The 20,992-nt window shown below is 34.1% G+C and overlaps 3 protein-coding genes across 9 annotated transcripts; 1 reads left to right on the top strand and 2 right to left on the bottom strand.

The window, feature by feature from the left end:
* The first annotated feature begins 1,460 nt into the window (after window positions 1-1,460).
* LOC105644478 (uncharacterized) lies at window positions 1,461-3,154 on the top strand. 2 transcript variants are annotated; one of them, XM_012229838.4, is made up of 3 exons: window positions 1,461-2,491; window positions 2,619-2,791; window positions 2,870-3,154. In XM_012229838.4, exons 1-3 carry the CDS (start codon window positions 1,655-1,657, stop codon window positions 2,970-2,972), a joined length of 1,113 nt encoding a protein of 370 aa, XP_012085228.1. In that variant the 5' UTR covers window positions 1,461-1,654; the 3' UTR covers window positions 2,973-3,154. The 2 variants fall into 2 exon arrangements, with proteins under 2 accessions (XP_012085228.1, XP_012085227.1); XM_012229837.4 differs by having other exon boundaries at window positions 1,463-2,491; window positions 2,884-3,154.
* Window positions 3,155-3,490: 336 nt separating this feature from the next.
* On the bottom strand, window positions 3,491-9,254 carry LOC105644479 (Nuclear transport factor 2 (NTF2) family protein with RNA binding (RRM-RBD-RNP motifs) domain-containing protein). Of its 2 annotated transcripts, none has more exons than XM_089719073.1 (9): window positions 8,874-9,254; window positions 8,638-8,772; window positions 7,458-7,809; window positions 6,521-6,774; window positions 6,023-6,200; window positions 5,203-5,324; window positions 5,059-5,127; window positions 4,690-4,765; window positions 3,491-3,990 (listed from the first exon to the last, which is right to left on the bottom strand). In XM_089719073.1, exons 1-9 carry the CDS (start codon window positions 8,901-8,903, stop codon window positions 3,845-3,847), a joined length of 1,362 nt encoding a protein of 453 aa, XP_089575199.1. In that variant the 5' UTR covers window positions 8,904-9,254; the 3' UTR covers window positions 3,491-3,844. The 2 variants fall into 2 exon arrangements, with proteins under 2 accessions (XP_089575199.1, XP_012085229.1); XM_012229839.4 differs by having other exon boundaries at window positions 4,684-4,765; window positions 8,874-9,252.
* Window positions 9,255-11,175: 1,921 nt separating this feature from the next.
* On the bottom strand, window positions 11,176-20,298 carry PRP39 (Tetratricopeptide repeat (TPR)-like superfamily protein). Of its 5 annotated transcripts, none has more exons than XM_020683421.3 (14): window positions 20,140-20,298; window positions 18,912-19,415; window positions 18,421-18,530; window positions 17,983-18,212; window positions 17,199-17,366; window positions 15,982-16,345; window positions 15,342-15,485; window positions 14,456-14,608; window positions 14,222-14,338; window positions 13,732-13,812; window positions 13,491-13,640; window positions 12,962-13,264; window positions 11,994-12,110; window positions 11,176-11,702 (listed from the first exon to the last, which is right to left on the bottom strand). In XM_020683421.3, exons 2-14 carry the CDS (start codon window positions 19,378-19,380, stop codon window positions 11,589-11,591), a joined length of 2,520 nt encoding a protein of 839 aa, XP_020539080.1. In that variant the 5' UTR covers window positions 19,381-19,415; window positions 20,140-20,298; the 3' UTR covers window positions 11,176-11,588. The 5 variants fall into 5 exon arrangements, with proteins under 5 accessions (XP_020539080.1, XP_020539081.1, XP_089575200.1 ...); XM_020683422.3 differs by having other exon boundaries at window positions 11,176-11,699; XM_089719074.1 differs by having other exon boundaries at window positions 18,912-19,437; window positions 20,140-20,277.
* Window positions 20,299-20,992: the final 694 nt, after the last annotated feature.

Raw genomic sequence — 20,992 nt, 5'->3', positions numbered from 1 at the left:
ATATAGATTACTTATTATTAGTGCAAAGATATTGCAAGAAAAGAAATCTAAAAAATATAATTTAATTATATTAAGTATTTTACCTATATTTTTTTATTTGTTTGAAAGTCAAATTACATTTATTTTTATGTGAGGAATGGATAATTTTAAATCTGTATATATAACCTTTACTTCAATTTGTACGTGAAAAATTAAATTCTAATGTGAAAAAAAAAATTATATTATTGCTCTTAAATGTAAAAATATCTTCATTTAAACTAATTTTGCCAATATTTTTTGAACCTTCATTTGTTGTAGTTCATTTAAATCATTATTTTGTTATAATTATTAATTATTTTTTAAATAACATTTGCATTTTATATTAATTTGTTATTCATAAATTTTTTTATTGATTCAATGCTTATATCTTATTATATAATAATAAATAATAATGTAATAAATTAAGGATATATCATATAAAAAAAATAGAAGAAAGTTGATAAATTAAATATTATCAAACTCAATTTGACAACGGAAAAAAAAATGCTTCAAATTGTATTATATTCATTACCACATATTTACATGCAAATACATAAGAATGTTATAACACCCATTTAATATAATTAAATAAAAGTTTTTTTTTTCTCTTCATCAAATTTTAATATAATTAAATAAAATTTTTAAAAGACTCCTTTCCATAATAACTCATTCTTGAATCGTGATATGATATATTTTAATTTTTTTATGATTAATTAGATCGATAATTATTTAAAAATTTAATTTAATTCATTTCATTTATTATTTTAATAATGTCAATGAATATTTCTTGACAACCACTTGTGCGGTTAACAAGCAATCAAAACAAAACAAAACAAAACAAAACATAACGTGTCGAACGTGTTGAATATTCATGTACGTGTTCTGTTTGCTATTGAATCTTCCAAGAAATGAGGATTCGAATCGAAAACCCACGTATGTTGGCAACGCGAGTCAAGAGTCCCATGAAATTGAAAATGGTATTCGCATCCAATGGAGGATATGCCTCTAAGGCTCCTTCAACTTGCCAAACAGCTAATTATGAAATTACCTATTAAAAAAACAAAACTCTTTTAATTTAAATTGATCATTTAATTGAAATTACCTATTAAAATCGATAAACAAAACTCTGATTTTTAGTAAAATGTACATTGCATATCAATTTAAAAAATGAGCATTATTCTATTAATTTAAATTTTTAAAAATTTTTTTTTCAATTATTGGTTGACATTTATTTCTAAATAATTAAAATACTAATTCTAACATACTTTAAATTAAAAAATATATTTAAAGGAGAAATGAAGTCATGAAATGGTATTGGTTGATGTTTGCCAATCGAAAAGTATAAAGCATGTGTTCCTTTTTTTCTTTTCTTTTTTTTTTTTTTTTTTTGGCATTTATTACAGCAAGAAAAGAAAACAAAGATGATATGTTTCTCATAGACTAGATGAAGCCATTTCTTTCTCCACCACACAAAAACTCTTTCCACTTCCACGAACCAACCAACCAAAACAAAATTCTAATCAAGCACTGTCTCCTTTACAATAAAAAAGAACCAACCTAAGGGTTCTTCTTCTAATTCTTCTTCAGCTATACCTACCCACAACCCTTCATCATCTTCTACGTCTAAAACCTAACCATGCTTTTAAAAAGCTCTTCTACACCAGTTCTTGGATCCCTCATCCCATCTTTCTCAGATAGCCCTAACAACAACAATGCTCATTGTTTTGATACCAATAGTGTCCCTAAACATTATTCTATTCACCATCAAAGCTTTAACAACAAGTCTCCATTTCATCAAACAGGTTGTTTCCATATCAGCAATAATGTTTCCTGCAACTCCTCTCCTATGTCTCCTTTCATATCTGAAGTCAGCCTTCGTCGTGTTCAGTCAGAAGGGAACCTTGAAGGGCTGGCTTATGCTTCTTATAGCAGTAATAATGAAGAGTATTACAAATATTTAAGCCAATCCAAGAAAGTTCCAGCAAGACAGAAGTGTTTGATGTTGGAAACTATACCTTCTTTTTCGATCAGCAATTCGCGAGGTAGGTATGAAGAAGAGGATGATGATGATGATGATTGGAATAACAATGAGAAAGAGGAAGAGGAAGAGGAAGAGAAAGAGAAAGATGGCTGCTTTGGATTAAGTAATAAAATGGAGAAGATGGTTTTGAGTGAGAAAATAGGAGTTACTGACAGAAGTCTTAATTTGGGTTATCTCGAAGAGGAAAAAGGAGGGTTAGTTAGTGAAGAGATGTATCTTGCAAGAGGGCTTGGGATTGAGGGTGGTAGTAATGATGGAAATGGCGGTGGCAGTGGCGATGGCGGTGGCGGTGGAAGTGCTAATGGTGGTGAGTTTCATTGGGCAGCTGGAGAAGGTGGAGACAAAAATGGCAGAGAGTATTATAAGAAGATGCTGCAAGAAAATCCTGGCAATCCCCTGATTTTAGGGAATTATGCCCATTTTCTATATCAGGTGAGTCCTCTCCATTTTTTTTTTCATTTAATAAGTTAATTAAGTATCAACTAGCCATCTCATAATCTCGTTCATTCAATTACATGATATCTAACTATGGATACCATGAACCAAAATGTTTTTGCAGTCAGAGAAAGACCTTAAAGGAGCAGAAGAGTATTATTTACGAGCTATATTAGCAGATCCTAAAGATGGTGAAATTCTGTCACAGTATGCAAAATTGGTATGGGAACTACATAATGATCAAGATATAGCTTCAGCCTACTTTGAAAGGGCAGTTCAAGCTTCTCCTGAAGATAGGTATGCGTTCCCAATTATTTACATGTATTCCATTTTCTTGTTTTAATCTTCTTGACTTGAGCTTAATTGAGTTTTAAGATTTTGTTTTGCAGCCATGTACATGCAGCATATGCTAGTTTCCTTTGGGAAACAGAGGAAGATGAGGATGATTATGGTGTGCCAACGGATTTTGAACCCATAACCCCACATTTCCGAGGAGCAGTGGCTTCTACAGGAGCTTAATGGCAAGAACCAGAGCTACTAAGCTAGCTCATAACATTGTTTAGATGGATAAAATAGGAATCTGTTTTGTTTTGAATGTACGGAAAATAAATTGTTAACCGTCTACAAGTGTATGATAAGCATCTCTGTTGATTTTTTTCACCCTGATGAATCATTTTTTGCTATGAGGATCCTTAGCTTGGGAAAAGCATTGAAATATACAGGGAGCTCAATTCCTAGGCATTTATCATGCTTTTGATCAGCATTGGAAATGAAATTCCAATCTCTTTCTTCAATTTGTGGCATTAGGAATAATGAATCTACAGAAGCTGATTTTACATATTACAATGCAAGTTTGGAAGAGGATTACTTGTGACATGTAAGAGGGCCATGGATTATAATTTTTACAGAAAAAAGTGAAGAAACCATCATGTGATTCTGTAATTAGTGAGAAATCATGGCCATGAAATGAAGATCTGGAAACAGGAAGAGAGAAAATAAAGTCAAAAGGAGCCTTGTACAAGTTATAACCCATAAAAATCAGAGCAAATCACATTCCCTCACGACATGGGGCTTACATTACCCAAAATCTCCCACTTGAATTGCACATAAAAACCATTCAAGGGGATCAGACATTTAGAACTATACCATCAGAGGTAAATCACATTAAAAGAAGATATTTCTAACACTCGATGTAAAACAACACACCTCAGAAAGTACACGTTAAAAGGGAAAATGTTCCTAAAGGAATAAGTAACTCAAAAACCTTGTATCATTGTTTAGAACAGAAAACTTTGAATAAGGCCCGAGTACTTCCTGTCTCTGCACGCATCATTTCTTGTTGTGATTTTCCTATCGTGCACCACGCTGGTAGAAACCATTGCCTCTTTGTCTGGTGTAGTCACCTCCATCTTGACTGGTTCCCCTGCCCACACTACGGCCACCAAAGCGCCCCCTTGGTGCATCTGTTGGGTAACCACCTCTGCCTCTTCCCCTTCCTGCTCAAAGAAATTAAAATGACAGTCAGTGTCAACCGAGAAGAAATAAAGCAAATTCATTTTCACATTTCGAGCATAATACATTTCACCATATTAGCTACTCTGAGCACAAAAAAATACCAAATTCATCGATGTGGCAAGCGATAACATTAAAAATACATTCATCAAGAGGGAAATCTCAAGCCACAAACAAAAGGTAGTAATAGCATCTGAAAGCAAAGATTTCATTATTTTTTTTTGTACTGCTTAAGCTTCTTATTATGTGGCTGTCCTATGGATTATACACACACAAATAAACACACGTGACCCAAATGTAGGCAGAATACTCTGATTGTATAATTAGATATACCCAACAGTATCAAAACATGAGCGACTGAACACACACACGTTGCATGTGACCTATGTCTATGTATCAGCTCTACAGCTAAGTGCTTCATCATTAAATCATGTTTGATATTGTTTACAGAGAGGCCATTGATGATAAAACAGCTGAATCAGTGAGTACAGATTTAGCAGCATCAACAAAATTAAAAAAAAAAAAAAAAAAATCTTGCAAAATAATTCTCTTGGAAGTCTCAGGAAGGAGAAAAGGTAAACTTTAGAAGGATAAAAGAAAACACTAATGCATTTTATCCCATAGGATAAAACTGAAACATATAAAAAAAATAGAGGAGAATGCATTAGTAAACATACTTCCACCTCGAGAAGCAATGCCACTGTTTGGTCTTCGCTCCTCAATATAGACCTGCCTTCCAGCCAGCAGTATTGGAGATGCCTATACAAAGAACAAAATTAGGTGATCCAAAAATTACTTCATCCAGAGGAATATATAATTGCTACAAGAAATGGCAAAAAACGATTTTAGGCTTCAATGATTACAACGATATTAACTATTTTATTTTCCTTCCTTTAACCTTAAAATTTAATAAAAATAAACAAAATAACAGGATCCATCAACCAAAAGAAAAATCTAATAACGAATAATATTTATTGTTACATGTACAGTCAACAAGCACACAGTGTGAGAAGGGAAAAATGAAACAAACTTCTTATGGTAAAAATTCAAACCTGGATTGCATTTTGGACACTAGTGAGGTCTTCAAACTCAACAAAAGCATAGCAAACACCAACAACGTCCTGTTAGAATAAATAGCCAGTTATTTCAGCTTTATATGCAGGAACTTAGCAAGAAGAGAAAACAAAAAGATTTACCTTTCGATTCCTGATGAACACACCATCAGGCTTGATTCTACCAAAGTTCTTGAACTCCTCCTCAATTTCTGCAGCGGTAACATTTGAGGGCAAGTTTCTCACATAGACAGATTTTGGTTCACCTGAAAAGGATTACGATCAAGAATGAATTCAGTGCTTCCATGCATTATGAATAAAATATGTTAATTGCAAATAGCATATCTTCTCTCAAGTTTCAGGCATACTGAAAAAACTCTCCAAACAAGGAGCGAAACCATTCAAAATACACCAGCAATAGAAGATAAGATCATGGAATATGAGAACAATAGAAAAAAGAAGAAAGAAAATCATGTTTCAAGATCTTGCACACACAACATTCATTAACTTGTTCAATACACCAGCAAGATTTAAGTTGACAATTATCTCTGAATCAGATTTTCTATCAAAAACTAAATTGGAAGAACACACAACTCATGCAATAATGCCCAAAAGTCATATGTTAATTGCAAATAGCATATCTTCTCTCAAGTTTCAAGCATACTGAAAAAACTCTCCAAACGAGTGAAACCATTCAAAATACACCAGCAATAGAAAATAAGATCATGGAATATGAGAATAGTAAAAAGGAAAGAAAATTCTGTTTTCAAGATGCACGAACGACATTTATTAACTTGTTCAATACACTGGCAAGATTCAAGCTAACAACTATCTCTGAAATCAGATTTTGTATCAAAAACTAAATTGGAAGAACACACAACTCATGCAATAATGCCCAAAAGTCAAAACAAACAGCCAAGGCACAACAATAAACACATCTTTGTAAACATCGAGAGCAGCAAACCTTCATCTAGTCCCAAGACTTCCTCTGTTGCTTCAAATCCAGATTCAGGCACATAAGACAATCCAGGGTCTGATTGCTGGGCAGTGGGTGGTGGTATATGATTCCAGTCTGATGTAGTTGGGACACTTTTGTTGACAGATGGCTGGGTAGCAACCGATGGCTGACCCTTAGCTCGCAACTATCGTGTTTAGACCAAAGAAAAGAGGGAAAAAATATTAGCTGATGGGAAAAATAGCTAGCACCAATTAGAACATGAAAAGAAAACAAGAAAAAACAAAAATGCTCCTTCTGGTCATGCATGCTCTACTGCTGATTATATGGCAATACTAAAAAAATTTTGCTCCTCAAATATATGCAGTGCTTTGTTTCTATACTCATTCTTATTTCTCATCCACAAATGGAGTTAAGAGAAGCTTTAACAATTGAAGAGCACACAGATGCTAAGCTACATTTCAAACAAAGTAAAGGGCATATGCAAGCAATACAATTAATACATACTATAGATGCATAAGTTCTCTTTGGAGGTTCTTCTACAGGTTCCTCAAAAGCAGGAGCAGGGGGATCCTGCACAACATTCACAGCACCTTGAAATGAAGCAGGTGTCTCTTCCACAGGACTGTCTTCAACTACAATTTCATTCTCAAATTCTTGTTGCTGCTGCTCTGGGAGACTATACTTGTCTACTGAATCATCTTCTATATGAACAGAGTTCACGTACTCCCTAGCTTCTTCCTCCAAAACATAGTCGGAAACTAAAAACCCAAAATTTTAAAATAATTAGAAGGCAATACTTTCTATCATCAAACAATCCTGATAATTCTGATGCAATGATGGTAAAGAAAACCTAAAAGAGTGAAAGCTGGATTTTTCAAGCACTTGCAAAACCATACTTCTTTCCATTATCTTTTAATTGGTAGATCCAAACATAAGACTTGCTTCCAACCCAGCCTTTTACCAGTTAACATAAAGCAAGACTTGCTTCCAACCCAGCCTTTTACCAGTTAACATAAAGCACAAAAGAATTTTCCATTCTGATATTCAAAAGAAACCTCAAAAAAAAAAAAAAAAAAAAAAAAAAAAAAAAAAAAGAAAGAAGAAATGGAAAATGCAACTGAAATTAAAGGGAAAATAGATTTGTTTCTTCAAACTATTTGTATTCCAGAAACATAACTTTTATCAGAATTAAGAACTAAAATTTTATCATTCTTTCGTAGAAGCACAAATTACAGAGAAGAATTATATTTCAACATATTGCATGCATTTGCCATTAACTAAGTCTACAAGGCTATAGTTCAACCATACAAATGCCATAAGCTAGTAGATGTGTCCATAGTAAATCTCATACAAATGTATTTACATTACTAGGACTATAAACCATGACCAAGTGATTCCTGATAGAATTAATAGTTCCCCGCATACATCATTAACATATTACCTGGTGGCTCTGGAAGAGGGCTAGAAGCATTCTGTTGTACTTCATGAGTGTCCTCGGATGATATTGGAGCTGGATTTTGCTGGTATATGTTTTCAGATGTAATGGGAGGTGGATGTTGTTGGTAAATGATTTCTTCATCAAGGAACTGGAACATATCGTTAAGAACAAAATAACCCTTCTCCTGAGGAGCCAGAAAGAAGGTCTCCACAAATTTTCTCCTGCCACTGAAATCCTTGTTTTTAACAGAACCAGATACCATCACCAGAACACCCCCATTCCAAGACTCGAGAGAATTGATCGTCTTTATCTCAATGGCAGTGAAGTTTAGAGATGTGACAAGAGTATGTATTTGCTGGAGGCATAGTAAAATTAAATAGTGATATGAGTAATTGCAGGAACAAGAAAGATATTGCAAAAGGATAAAAATGAAAAGACACTTTATATGAGTAGAAATTAACTCTTCATAGGGTATGGAGTCAGAAATGAGGCCAGAGGTTCCGGCCACTAAATCATGGAGGCACAGGAAACTCAGGAACAGATACAGGGAAACGACATTTTAAATTCAATTTTACATGGGGAAGCGGGCATTTTTTTGTAGCTAGAAGTTTGCATACATCATGGAAAGGCCCTAGAAGACAAATCCAAATGATCGATTAAGTGGAAAACTAACTCATGATACTGTTACTTAAAGTATGATTGCAACCTTCTATCAAAATGTTAATATAACAAACACCAAGTAGCATTGGAGACTTCAACATAAACTCTCACTTCCATCATCTATTTAGCATACCCAAATACTAATATTAATAACAACATACAAAACTAACATATACAATACCCTTGTATATGTACTACAATATTAAATTCATTACTTTCTTAGAAAACTAGATGCCTCAAGAGCACAAGTAAAGATGCAAATTCATGCAATTTTAATAAAAACAAAGAAAATCTAAAAGCAACTATGCAAAAAAGTAACAGAAACCAATCCACCATTAGTTACTATAAGGGGACCAATACTCTCTAGAGTCAATAATATCTTTCTTTTTTCAAGATTTCCGATTTACACACCAAACCAAACCAAACCAAATCACAAGACCATTAAGGAGAAAAAGACAAAGATAAAACCACCAATACAAATCCACTAATTGACTGAAGAAAAAAAAAGAAAAAAAAAAGTTACCAGCATTGTGGAAGCGGACTCGGTTGCATCCCCATCAATGCGAATCATAGTACTAGTATCGGCATAGAATTGATGAACAAGATCAGGCTGTTGTTGAAGGACCTGATAATACTGTCCTACAAAATACGACCCCACCTGCAAAAAATCACAAAAAACAAAAGATTAAATCTTTTCATTACGGGGTTTTTTAATTATTAACATCAAAACTAAATATAACTGATTAACATTGAAATTACCTGAACAGGTCCTGGATATGCAGTAGCCATGATTAATGAAAAGAAAAAAAAAAAAGAAAAGAAACGAAAAAGATATCGCTTTTGCTAACACAAAAGCGCAAAACGAAGGAGATCAAAACAGAGCACTTAGCCTTGTAGCAGATCGAACTGTAATATAATGTTTTTTAAACCCCGAGATTTAGGGTTTATGATAAGATTGGGTTTTATGGTAAAACAAAAGAAGTGCTTACAGAGAGAGAGATAGATGATAAGAGTGCATGAAAGAGGGTTTATTAGAGCAATGAGAGGACTGAAGAATCCAAGTAAAGGAGGCAAGGAAGATAGATCTACGGGGGAGAGAGAGTGCCTGTGTCTTTTCTGATTCGTTAAAAGAAAAGAACAGTACTGGGGATGGCCGCACGAAATCATAGCAGTACATATGGCATATTTTGAATTGAATCCCAACCGTTCATCAGGGATGATAAAATAATAAGGGCTACCAAATGTTTTTTTTTTTTTCATTGTTAATAGTTTTTGACATTGGTATTTCTGATATTATTACTTTCTCCCTCTCATTTTAGTTAAATCGAGAAAATCATTCAATTTATCTAAATTATAATAAATTATTAAAAAAATAAAGTAATCACTATTTATCATATGTTATTTATGAAATCCATAAATATGATATGCATTTAGAAACATAATACCTCCTCAGATGTAATACGTATTTTGGGACAGATCAAGTGTAAATTATTTATATTTGAAAATATTTGTGTATGACCGTTGTATGATTTCTATTTAGACTCTGTTTGTTTCCATAAAATAACTTATAGAAAAATGTTTTTCACAAATTTTTATTATTTAGGGCGCTCAGAAAAATAAGTTAACAGAAAATATTTTTCTGGTCATAGGAAAATTAAGTCATTTTGTAAGGAAAACAATTTCCTATTTTCGAAGGAGTAAAACATTTTTGGACATTGACAAATCTTATAAATTCATATTTTTTTAATTTATTAATCATTACAATTACTACCACCGGTCACCGTTTGCCACCGACTACCACCACTGGCTACCACCACCGGCCACCGACGGCTTCTATAATTTATATATATATATATATATATATATATATATATATATATATATATATATATATATATATATATATATATATATATATTTTTGCATTCTTTTTATATTTAACAATAAAAATTTTAAATTATGTAATTTCTATTATTATTAATATTTTTTATGGTCTTATGATATAAAGACTTTAATGTTTTTTAACTAATTTTCAATATTACAACCAAATAATGGAAAATAAGTCATTTGAAAAATATTTTTCAACAAGTTATTTTACAAAAACAAACGAAGCCTTAATAACTAAATGAAATTACAGAAATATATAAAATTTAAATGTTTAATGCAATTTTAACGATAAGAAATTTGAAAATATACTCACATTGTAGTGTCTTCCATTAAAAAGAAAAACAAAGTAAAAAAAAAAAAAGTATGTTTGCTTTTGAGAAAAAAAAGCATTATAATCATTTAGAGAAATATACGAGTATAGAAAATATAAAAATATTGAGAATGAATAAGCTTACGATGATCATAGAGGTAACCAAATGTGTGTATTAAAGAGATTTAATTAGAGTTTGTGGGAAGGAAAGGAAGAAGTTCAACATGCCAAAGTTTCTAAATGGTTCATTGGAAGCAGACAAGAGAAAGAAAAGAAATTCCCACTTTTGAAATCGGAAAAACATGGGTTCAAAGATTTTGATCTCACTGACTGACTAGCGCTGTTGTGTCGTGTGGGTTGTACTAGAGGAACTGACCTCAGCTAACCATGGTCAAGGTCAACCGGACTTTGAAGTTGCCTTGTCTGACTTTAGCTTTTGTTTTTATCTCATCGTCCCAAGTTTTAAATGGAAAGGGCAAAAAAAAAAAAAAAAAAAAAACCATAAATGGTGCAACGAAATTGCAGTGTGATTTGGTAACCAAAATCATTTATATTTTCTCAAAAAAGGTAAGAAAATCAAGTCTGATTCAGTAACCAAAATCATTTGGATTTTCTCAAAAAAGGTAATGATATTTTATCAAAAAGGTAAAAAAAATTCTTTTCAAAAAAAAAAAAAAAAAAGGTAAGAAAATAAGTCTACTGAAATTTGAAAAAAAAAAAAAAAAAAAAAAAAAAAAAAAAAACAAGAGAACTAAAATCTGACCAATGCTTCAGTTAAATAGACCGGCCCAGATGGAAATAAGAGATAAAAGATACGCCAAAAATAAAAAAAAAAATAAAAAAATTCGAGTGCCTAGCAAAAGGTTGAAAAAGAAAAGCTTGTACCTTATCACTGATTAGATTTAACACCAGCTTTACCACATTCCAGAGTAGTTTCTTTTTTTTTTTTTTTTTGGTTTTTTCCTTTTCATTTTAGATTATCAATAAAAACTCCAGGACTACCTACCTAAAATTGTTCAAAAAAAAGTAGTTTCTCACAAGAAAAAATACCTAGAAAATTGCAAAAAGAAACATGATGCACTAACTACAATTTGCTACTGAACCTATAACAGAAAAAAGAAACTTCTCTTCTTCCTAATCCCTTTCACGCATTTAAGCTAACACCATGCCCCATGTTCCAAACCCGTTGCATAGTTACAGGCATAGATTGAGCATAGAAATGATTGGCAAGGCAAAAACATGATCACAGCAAACACCTAGTACTCGATCTTGAAAATTCAGTAGTAGCTCCCATAATATGGCTGTGGCACTGAAGTTGGCTGCTGAGTTGGGGCCAATGTTGCTGCTGCAGCAGCAGGTTGTGCATAACTCTGTTGAGGGAAAGCAGCCTGCTGAAATATAAACCGGATTATCAGCACTCTGAAAGGAAAAAATATTTGAAGACATTGGTTTTTCAGTCCTCTTGACTGAAAAAAATACATGCAAATAAATAAATTATTCACTACGAATGTTGTGCTCAGGCTGATAAATATATTTTAGGGAAAGAGTTCAAAAGGCAAGATTATTATGAATCCATGTTGAACTTTCAAAAATATTCTACTTGAAGAGAGTTTCCCAGTAAAATCATTTGTAAAGTTGATGGCTAACAGGCATGTAATCTAGAAAATTTAGATCATTTGTACCTGGACAGGATATGTCGGAGGATAAGCACCATAAGTAGCTGTTTGTGCAACAGAAGTAGGTACTTGCGGGCTAGTATAGCTGCTTCCATAACCATAAGTAGCTGTATTGTATGCAGCCTATCAAAAGAAAAAGTTAAATCACTCAGTTTCATGGCACAAATCACGATACTCATTGCAATAGCATTTTATATTGTTGAGACCGTTGGAAGTTAAACCACTCAATCAAATATAACCAGACATAAAAGAAAAAGCTCTGCTTGAAGTATGTCACAAAAGCAAGCGCATGAGAGAGGCTGTTGTAAAAAATCATATTTTACGAAAAACAGAGTGAGCCACTAACAACCATAATAATACTCTAGTTCAACCATGTTCCGCTGCAAAACACACAGCCACAGGCACATACACAGAGTGAAGGCCACAGAAAAACTTTTCAATTAAATTATCACAAACTAGACATGGTACACACTGGGCATACCAGTTCCATTTACCCTAGTTAACTCTTAGTTTAAGCATCAATATAGTGGAAGCAGAAGGCAGTTAATGTGACAAACAGGTAACAAGTTAGTAAACCAATGGGGAATTTAAGAAATAAATTTATGTGAAAGATCTGATAGTAACAATAATTATCCATAGAGAGGGAGACAGAGGATCTCCCACAAACCAATAGCAGCAAGTAATCAATATCATACAAGATCCAGAATATGATATATATGTGGACCTTTTATGATGAGAACTTTAGAAAATAACAAGTACATCAAATATGAAAAAACAATCATACTCTCAATCTTCATATGGCTCTCGCATAGTCTACAAAGACAATCTTACATATAATACAACAGCATGTCTTGCGATCGAGAGAGAGTATCACTATCATGATTTGCTCTTGTTAATATGAAAGAGGATACTTGTGACAAAGTATACTTGTACAACTGTACATCTAGCTATGACATAGTGAATAAAAGAGTTACCTGTTGGCCATAGCCAGGGTTAAATTGTTGTACCGGTGCTTGCGTAACATTCTGCCAAGCTTGAGGTTGTACACCATAACTTGCCGTCCACTGATTTTGTGCAGTTGGATATGCACCCATAAGTGACTGTGCGGGTGAAGAAGCATCAGCGTAAGATTTTGCTAATTTTGTTTTATCTGAAGCTAGATAATCCTCTGCATGACGCTTTTTTAATTCAGACTTGCTCCTGTGGGGTAAGAAGAGCTTGGCATGTCGATCATCAGCCTTCTTAATAGATTGAACATCTCCAAACATACCCAAAAACTGCAAGAAATATTTGTAAGAAGAAGAAATATGAAAAGCATTCAACCCTTCCTGAACCAAACCTAATACCATTGTCAGGTGTTCATGCTGAATGCAAATTTAAAATCCGTCCCAAGATACACCATACATGCCTTTTTTTTCCCAAAAAAGCACAACCGATATTATTTAGTCCATCTATCAGCTAAATAAGTAGAAAGGGTAAAAAAGGGAGGAAAAAATGTGTTACCTCCAAGAAAATGCAAGATATCTCTTCTTTATCAGCAACACTTGCAGAATTGAGGCTATCTGAGTTGGGTGCTATAAACTTGTCAACTAATGAATCTATATAATCAATTCGCTTTGGCAGTGACTGAATTGACTCGTGATATATAAAAGCCTACACAATAAATAAACCAAAAGGCAAACAACAATTAGCTAAAAGAAAGCAAGATCGAAGCAACAGTTCACACAAGACAGAGAGAACAGACCTCAAGAAGTGGTTTTGACAATGGGGCATTCTCAAGTGCTTCAACTAGAATCTCTCTAGCCTTTTCTGCATTTCCAGAAACCTACCAACAAGGCATGAAAATCTCAAAAACCAGTTGCTTGACAAAGGGCATTTTAAATATATAGCACTTGGCAAATTGAACAAAAAAGGATCTTGGTACTCGAAGACATGGAAATACACAATTCAGGGACAATTCAATCTTTGAAGATATGATCTGATCCCATAAAAAAAAAATGCTAAGCAAGCATTGATGCTATAGAGACAAAATATATTGACAAATTACCCTATAGCTAGTGATTCATGATATGATGTTTTTAATTTTGACTCCATTAGTTTCATAAATTATTTTATCTGATCCCATCTTCAGAGAAGCAACCATAGTGGTCGATCCACAACAAACTCAAATACCTAAATTCTAATCATGAAAAGCCAAGGATAAAAGAGCACACAGATTGCTTAACTCAACTTACCAAATATACAAACCGAGAGTATTGTGCATATAACATTGGCAACACCTGTGAATGCTCTTTTCCTTTTTCAATGGCTATGGCCTGTTCATACAAAGAGAAGGCATCTTTGAGATTCCCCTGCAGAACAGAATAAAGAAACAAATTAAAATGTCTGGCATCTGTCTCACAATTGAAACCAGCTGATGTTCCATAACCGCAAGGCTTAATAGTAAAAACTTGCTGACATTATCTTACCAGCCGATGTTCCATGTTTGCATGCTTAACAACAGCTTCAAGAAGACCAGGAGCAATTTCAGAGTGTACAAGTTGGTATGCAGCCCGGGCACCAGGTATATCTCCACTCTGCTCTCTAAACCGGGCAGCAAAAAGGTGAATCTCTGGTTGTCTCTGTTAAGTTTTAGGGATACACAAACAAATCAAAACATGAGGAATCATAGGCATCTCCCCCAAAGCTGAAATATCAATCAGATTTTCCTTAATGGCAAATAAGCTTCAAAAGCATGAGATATTCAATAAAAAGTATAAACTGTAGCCTTATCACATGTACAAAAATCAACAAAAGTAGAAAGAAATAAGGAATATACGCTATATCTCACTTCCATTCCACAGAGTTGGGGCTATCAACAGAAAGCAGCACAGTACAACAACAAGCCTAAAACAAGAGACTGTGTTCTAGAACACAATTAGTAGATCCACACTGCCTAGCTTCATATACATCTCTTCTATTCCTGTCTGCTGAATCCAGCCCCTCAACAGCCCAGCCCTATCTTTGCATATGTTAAATTTAGGCCCACAATTTGCTGTTGTACAAGTGAACCAACCAACTAGCAATAATGAAATTTCCACATTTCCTCTTTCTTTTTCTTTATGCTATTCAGATCCATGTTTTGCAAGTTAACTTTTGTTTCAAATAACTGATTCACTTTCCCAGTAAAGCCTTGTAAAATGTGTTAAAATTAAACTATTTTGTAAATGTGAATATAGTGAAATCAAGCCAAATCTATCAAAATTAACACAAAAAGGCGAAAAGGTGACAGTTTGATGTCTAGTTAACTAATTGCGATTAAACAATAAAGATCCATAAATGCCATAACTGAATTCTGGAAATGGAATTTCATACCTTTACAAATACTTGAGTTGCACGAGCAAGTGCATTATTAGCAAGATCCATACTTCCACATGTTTCCATGCACAAAACATAACGTACCCAATACTCAGGATAATTGGCGCAAGCAATTAGGCATCTTTCATATAACTTGACCACCTGTTTCACAAAAAAAACATCATCAAAGACTGGAAAGCATATGAGAACCCTAGAATATATTAACAGAGAGGAAAACACAAAAGCACAAAGGAGATATGCATAAGAAGTACTCCATTCGAGAACAGAAAGGCCCCTCAAATAGGAAAGGAGGGACCCTCCTTGCCTGACAGATAGATGGTTAGGAAGACAAGAAGATACCTGCATGCATAACATGTGAATTTTAAGAAGACTAAAATCTCAACACATACATGAACCTAGAATGTCCACTGACAAATGAGAGTTTGAAGTACTTAGCCTTAAAGAAACCAAATCGAAGGCCCATGCTTTAGTCTCAGTTCAATTTCCCGTTTAAAAAGTTGCTTCATCCAACGGTTTAGCCAATAAAGCATATGATGCAGCAGATATTATTTAACTGTAAGTCAATATATAACAAGGGGAACTAAAAACTACGAACCACAAAAAATGTCAAGGATGGAAAGTAAACAAACCCAAATACCTTGTTCAAATCATCTTCTCTTTCTATAAAATCCAGATAGTTGTGCCAATTTTCAAGCTCTGCAACATTGAGGGGCCGCACGTGAAAGTAAGGCCTCCTAATAGCATTTTCAAAATCACATATCTTAGAATCGAACTCTTTAGCTTTCTTATATATCTCTTCTCTAATGGCGATATACTTCTCCAACTCCTCAGCTTCTGTTAAGCCCGCACTTACAGGTTTAGAAGATTGTTCAGCAGCATCAGGAAGAACTTCTCCCCCATTTGCTTGTCCACCAACCTCTGAAGTAGCAGGAACAGAAGCAGCAGCTTCCTCAACAGTTCTTAATTCCGACAGCGGGTGACTTGAACAAAAAGCTTTAAATCTGTAAGCCAGCACCAGACATGAAAAATTACAAATTATGTTACATAATAAAATTGATTGCACTATGCACATAAATCTGGTAATATTTATATATGGCCAAAAATCAAAGCCACTACATATCATAATATCAAAGAGCACACATAACAACAAACCAACCAACAAAATGAGGAGGAGAAAGGTTGAAGCTGGACAGCATTCATGCAAATATCAACAATTCTGAATGAAAATAGAACTTTCATACAGCATCTTAAGATTTCAAAATAATTACAAGTGCTGGAAATTAATCAACAGACACTTTACCAACCGGTGGTCAGATCCCATAACAAATTTGGCAAAGGTTTGAAGGATATATAAAGAATGCAAAAATCCTTCGGCAATATAGATCTGACCAAAGCATTCCATTAGATATAAAGAAACAGCATTCACAGCAGAGGAAAGAAAAACCATCAAGTCTGCATTATCTACCAACTAGAATCTATTAATTACAGAAATAAATGCATAATAAAATATTGAAACCTAATGCACAGCATGGATAAGCTTTAAACATTTGGGAAGATAAAACTAACAGTTTAAACTTGATAGTCCCTAGTTCAAAGGCTATTGCTTCTGCTCAACTGCTCATGCAAATGTCATCAGAGATTCGTTGACAATATTTTGAATAGAAACAATAAATCATCATATCAAGCAAACACAAAACAACCAATCTAGTTATTGACACATTTTACCACATAAAAAACCAGTATACCACACAATAATGGACAAACTGCATCAGATTCACATAAAACATTGCACAATTCAACAATCTAGTACAGGAAGCAAACAATTAAATGAGGATAATAAAACAAAAGGCTTACCTATTGAAATAATCATCCAAACGTTTATTTGGAATCTCTAATATCCTTGTGTAAATCATGGCAACATGGCTCCACTGTGAATGCATTTCTTCATATTCAATGTACTTATCCCAAAGAGGGTAAGACAGATAATCTGTTCCAACATAAGCTAAGCCACGCTCGAATAGCCTGATGCAGAAGAAAAATATTGGTAAGACATCAATACAGATGTAGACCATGCCAACATTGACACATCCATAAATGGGAGACACCAGCACTAATCTTGAAGTTGAAGGAACAATTCACTCTAACAGCATGACACTTCCAAACACTGCATTTACCTTCCTGAAAAAAATCATACTATGTCCGAAATGGAGCAGTGAATGAGGCCATCTTAGCCCTTAACTGAACGAGATCTTCCCAGCAGCATTTTGCATATTGATGCACCTCAGAGGGTCAAAGTTAAAAACAGCGATAATTCAAAAACAACTAAATTACTAGGACGTAGACCATCGGAGAAGGGAAGGTGTATAATGATCCCAGGGTAACAGATTTGACATCCTAAAAGAAAATCAAACAGCTACCAATAGAGTAGCCACAAAACCAAGGGTTTACACATCAGAAAATGCATTTCTAAAGAATTCCCATCACACCTTTCGCCATAATGTGAGCAATCGCTGTTGCAGGCATACTGAAATGATGTTAGAGAGGAACAAAATCACCAGATCCTTGTGACACAGGAAATCAAGCAATCATGATTCCAATGTTTACCAAAAATATCAATGTGTATATGAACAGCTATTACCTTCTAATGGTCTCTGGATCTTCATATGTATTTATGGCAAATACACAATAGTGCAACCAAATGTCCACAGAGTATGTCACCCCCATGACAGCTCGCTCATATACCTCCAGAACTTTGTCCATAGAACCAACACGTGCCTCATGATCTGCATACTTCTTCCAATAACCATAGCACAATGGGAATTCAGCCATGAATGCATCATATACTTTTCGAATTTTCGATATCTTATCCTGCACCAGATTTGGATAAAAATGTAAGCTTTGCAGAAAAATAGAGTCAGACACACACTTACACTCTCTTAAAAACAGCTGATTTTGTTACTAAAAATAAGTGTCTTAAAAGCCAATCAACTCAAACACTTCTGTAGAGAAAGAAAATTGGCAAAATTAATTATGAGCTTAGGTACTAGCAGTTCAATATATGTCTGAAAATCCATACCCCTGCCACCTTCTCTGTCTCATCAATCAAGGCAGTCCATGCATCAAAATCCAAGGAATTAGCCCTCACAATGCTCCACAATCGCTCCTCTTCACTGGACATTGGTGTCACTACAGAGACAGAGACAAATGAAACACCTAATAAATACTCAGCAAAAGCAAATCTGCAAAATTTCTGGTAAGACTAGAGACAGAGGGGTGGGATCAAGCTGGCAAAAAGCCCAATAAACAAAAAAATACAGTGCATAAAAAAGCACTAAATCATGGTGACACATCCACACACACACAGAGAGAGATAAGACTTATGTGTTGGAGTCAGTAAGCCAAATGTAAGCTTTGAGAAACTATTCCCATATTGCAAACCTGATGTCAGAAACTCTTAAGATAGTTTTCAATCATATTGTGCTCCACGACAATTGTTAAGGGCCCAATCAGAGGTCACAGAAATCTCGCTTATAACATATAAAAATCATTAACATGTAGAGGACATACCAGAACCATCCACGGAAGAATCAGCTTCCCCTGCAACATCTACAGCAGTACCATTCTCAGCCAATGTTACACTTCCTGCTTCACCACCAATATTGCCATTTATAGAAGAATCATAAGCAGCAGCTTGGGATGGCATCACAGATGTATTCTCCGTTGCACCAACATTATCACTGGCAACACCCATTCCATCATCTGTCTTGGCCTCATACGTTGCATCAACATGGGCCCCTTGTACAGTAGAATTAGATTCTGCACCATATGCATTTGCATCGGCAAAATTAGCAGCAGCTGCCGCACTATAAGCTGCATCAGCAGAAGCAGCAAAAGCTCCTGTGCCCTCAGCGGTATAAACAGCAGAATCAGGAACAAGGTTTGAACCTGTATCACCATAACCAGTAGAAACATATCCAGCTGATGCATAATCAGTGACTGTAGATGTTTCAGTAACGACCATCTCACTGTCTCCCATACTCAATCAAAGAACTTATATCTCTATAGTACAAGCTGCAATAGACAAATATCACACCTGCTCAGCAAAACATATAAAAAAGACCCAGTAAAAAGAAAAGCACTAGTAGCTCTCTCTCCCCATGCTCGAGAAAGATATACTTGAGCTCAGGATAGATTCAAGATTGAAAAACAAGCTTAACCTGAGCTTATTTAGAATTTGCATTTTTTTAAAAAACAAAATTGCTCCTTTACATGCTCATGCTCGACCTCATCTCATTAGACTTATTGAACAAGCTTTTTTCGAGCCAACCCTCTAGTAGCTTGGCTCATTTACAGCCCACTTCATTTCCCATTTTCTTGTTTTAAATTCATTGTAGTTTACCAAAAACAAACTCAAGGGAACCATTTCTTCATTAGGAAACTGAAAATTGCATTAAGCATAAACCTAAATATCTAGAAAAGATAACCAGAAAATTTAATTTAAGCATTTCAATCCAACAATAAAAATAACCATAAAGTTATTACTAATTCTCAATCTCCTACAGATTATAGTAAGTGCACAATTAATAATAGATGAATAAATTTAAAGCTAAAATCAGATCCAAAATTAAAGAATAAATAACTACGCAGTTGTAAACAATGAAGCGCAGTGCATAAACAACAAACCCTAATTAAAATGGTTATCGAGCTAACCCTAAGTGAACCGATGACTAAAAGCAGCAGAGAAGAGAGTGTGTGTGAGAGAGAGGGAGAGAAAGCGCAATGGCTAAGAACTTACCAGAGATAAAACGGGGTCGTTTAGGTTGCAGAGAGTTCGAGATTTCGCTTCGGCGTCTCCTAGACCAAGGTGGAGGAGGTCTCTTTTGGTTTGGTTTGGTTTGGTTTTTTTGGGGCTTCGTTTTTTTCTTTTGTTTTTTTTTGGTGGGTAACGCTAAATCGCAAACGCCAAGTGCAGTTTTTACATCGTAGACGTAGAGTACCGTAGTGTCGCTTTGCCCGTCAGTGGTTATGTTTTCAAGAGCTGTTGTTCAATCCGGACCGTCCAATCTTGATAAAGGTATTCCTATATCAAGTATTGACCCTTAGATTTTTTTTTTTTTAATCTACGGAGTGTATTTCATGGAAAAATATTTTCATAATCAGAGTATTAGTAAATGTAAGCTATTTGTCTTAAATTTACATTTTTATTAATAACATATTTTAGTTTTATTAAATGTAGAATTTCTTTGCAAATTTGATCATTTTTTACATGAACTGAATACTAATTTTATAAGATTAAAATTTTAATTTTTAAATAATGTTTTGAGATTAATAGATACACATTAAATTGGATATTACGAATAAGTTTTATAAAAAAATCACAAAATTTATTTTATACCAAACAAATTTTAATACAATATCATATTAATAGGTCGGAAGATTTGAACGAGGTGTAATAAATTAAGTTCTACTATTTTAGATCAGAACACTTTTATACCTTTATCGTATCAAAAACTGATAACAATTCAATTGTCGGAATTTATATTATTGCAATCTAATATTTCAAATTAATTTTGTTCATATATTTACCATGTAGAAAATGTTGAGAATGGAAAGTTTCGAATTCGAATTCTCTCCGCCATAAAAATTGC

The sequence above is a fragment of the Jatropha curcas genome, chromosome 3, assembly GCF_041381405.1.
Source record: "Jatropha curcas cultivar XTBG-Jc1 chromosome 3, XTBG_Jcur_1.0, whole genome shotgun sequence".
Lineage (NCBI taxonomy): Eukaryota > Viridiplantae > Streptophyta > Magnoliopsida > Malpighiales > Euphorbiaceae > Jatropha > Jatropha curcas.
This window is presented reverse-complemented; position numbering and strand designations above follow the sequence as displayed.

Bases quoted from the DNA above. Each gene is read 5' to 3' on its own strand.
- LOC105644478 (XM_012229837.4), top strand. From the start codon at position 1,655: ATGCTTTTAAAAAGCTCTTCTACACCAGTTCTTGGATCCCTCATCCCA. The intron at 2,492-2,618 runs GTGAGTCCTCTC...ATGTTTTTGCAG, and splicing joins ATGCCCATTTTCTATATCAG to TCAGAGAAAGACCTTAAAGG. The intron at 2,792-2,883 runs GTATGCGTTCCC...TTTGTTTTGCAG, and splicing joins CAAGCTTCTCCTGAAGATAG to CCATGTACATGCAGCATATG.
- LOC105644479 (XM_012229839.4), bottom strand. From the start codon at position 8,903: ATGGCTACTGCATATCCAGGACCTGTTCAG. The intron at 7,810-8,637 runs GTAACTTTTTTT...CTATGCCTCCAG, and splicing joins AGTCCGCTTCCACAATGCTG to CAAATACATACTCTTGTCAC. The intron at 4,766-5,058 runs GTTTGAATTTTT...TTCTTTGTATAG, and splicing joins GTGTCCAAAATGCAATCCAG to GCATCTCCAATACTGCTGGC.
- PRP39 (XM_020683421.3), bottom strand. From the start codon at position 19,380: ATGGGAGACAGTGAGATGGTCGTTACTGAAACATCTACAGTCACTGAT. The intron at 14,609-15,341 runs GTATGAAATTCC...AAAACTTAACAG, and splicing joins CAACTCAAGTATTTGTAAAG to AGACAACCAGAGATTCACCT. The intron at 14,339-14,455 runs GTAAGATAATGT...TCTGTTCTGCAG, and splicing joins CAAACATGGAACATCGGCTG to GGGAATCTCAAAGATGCCTT.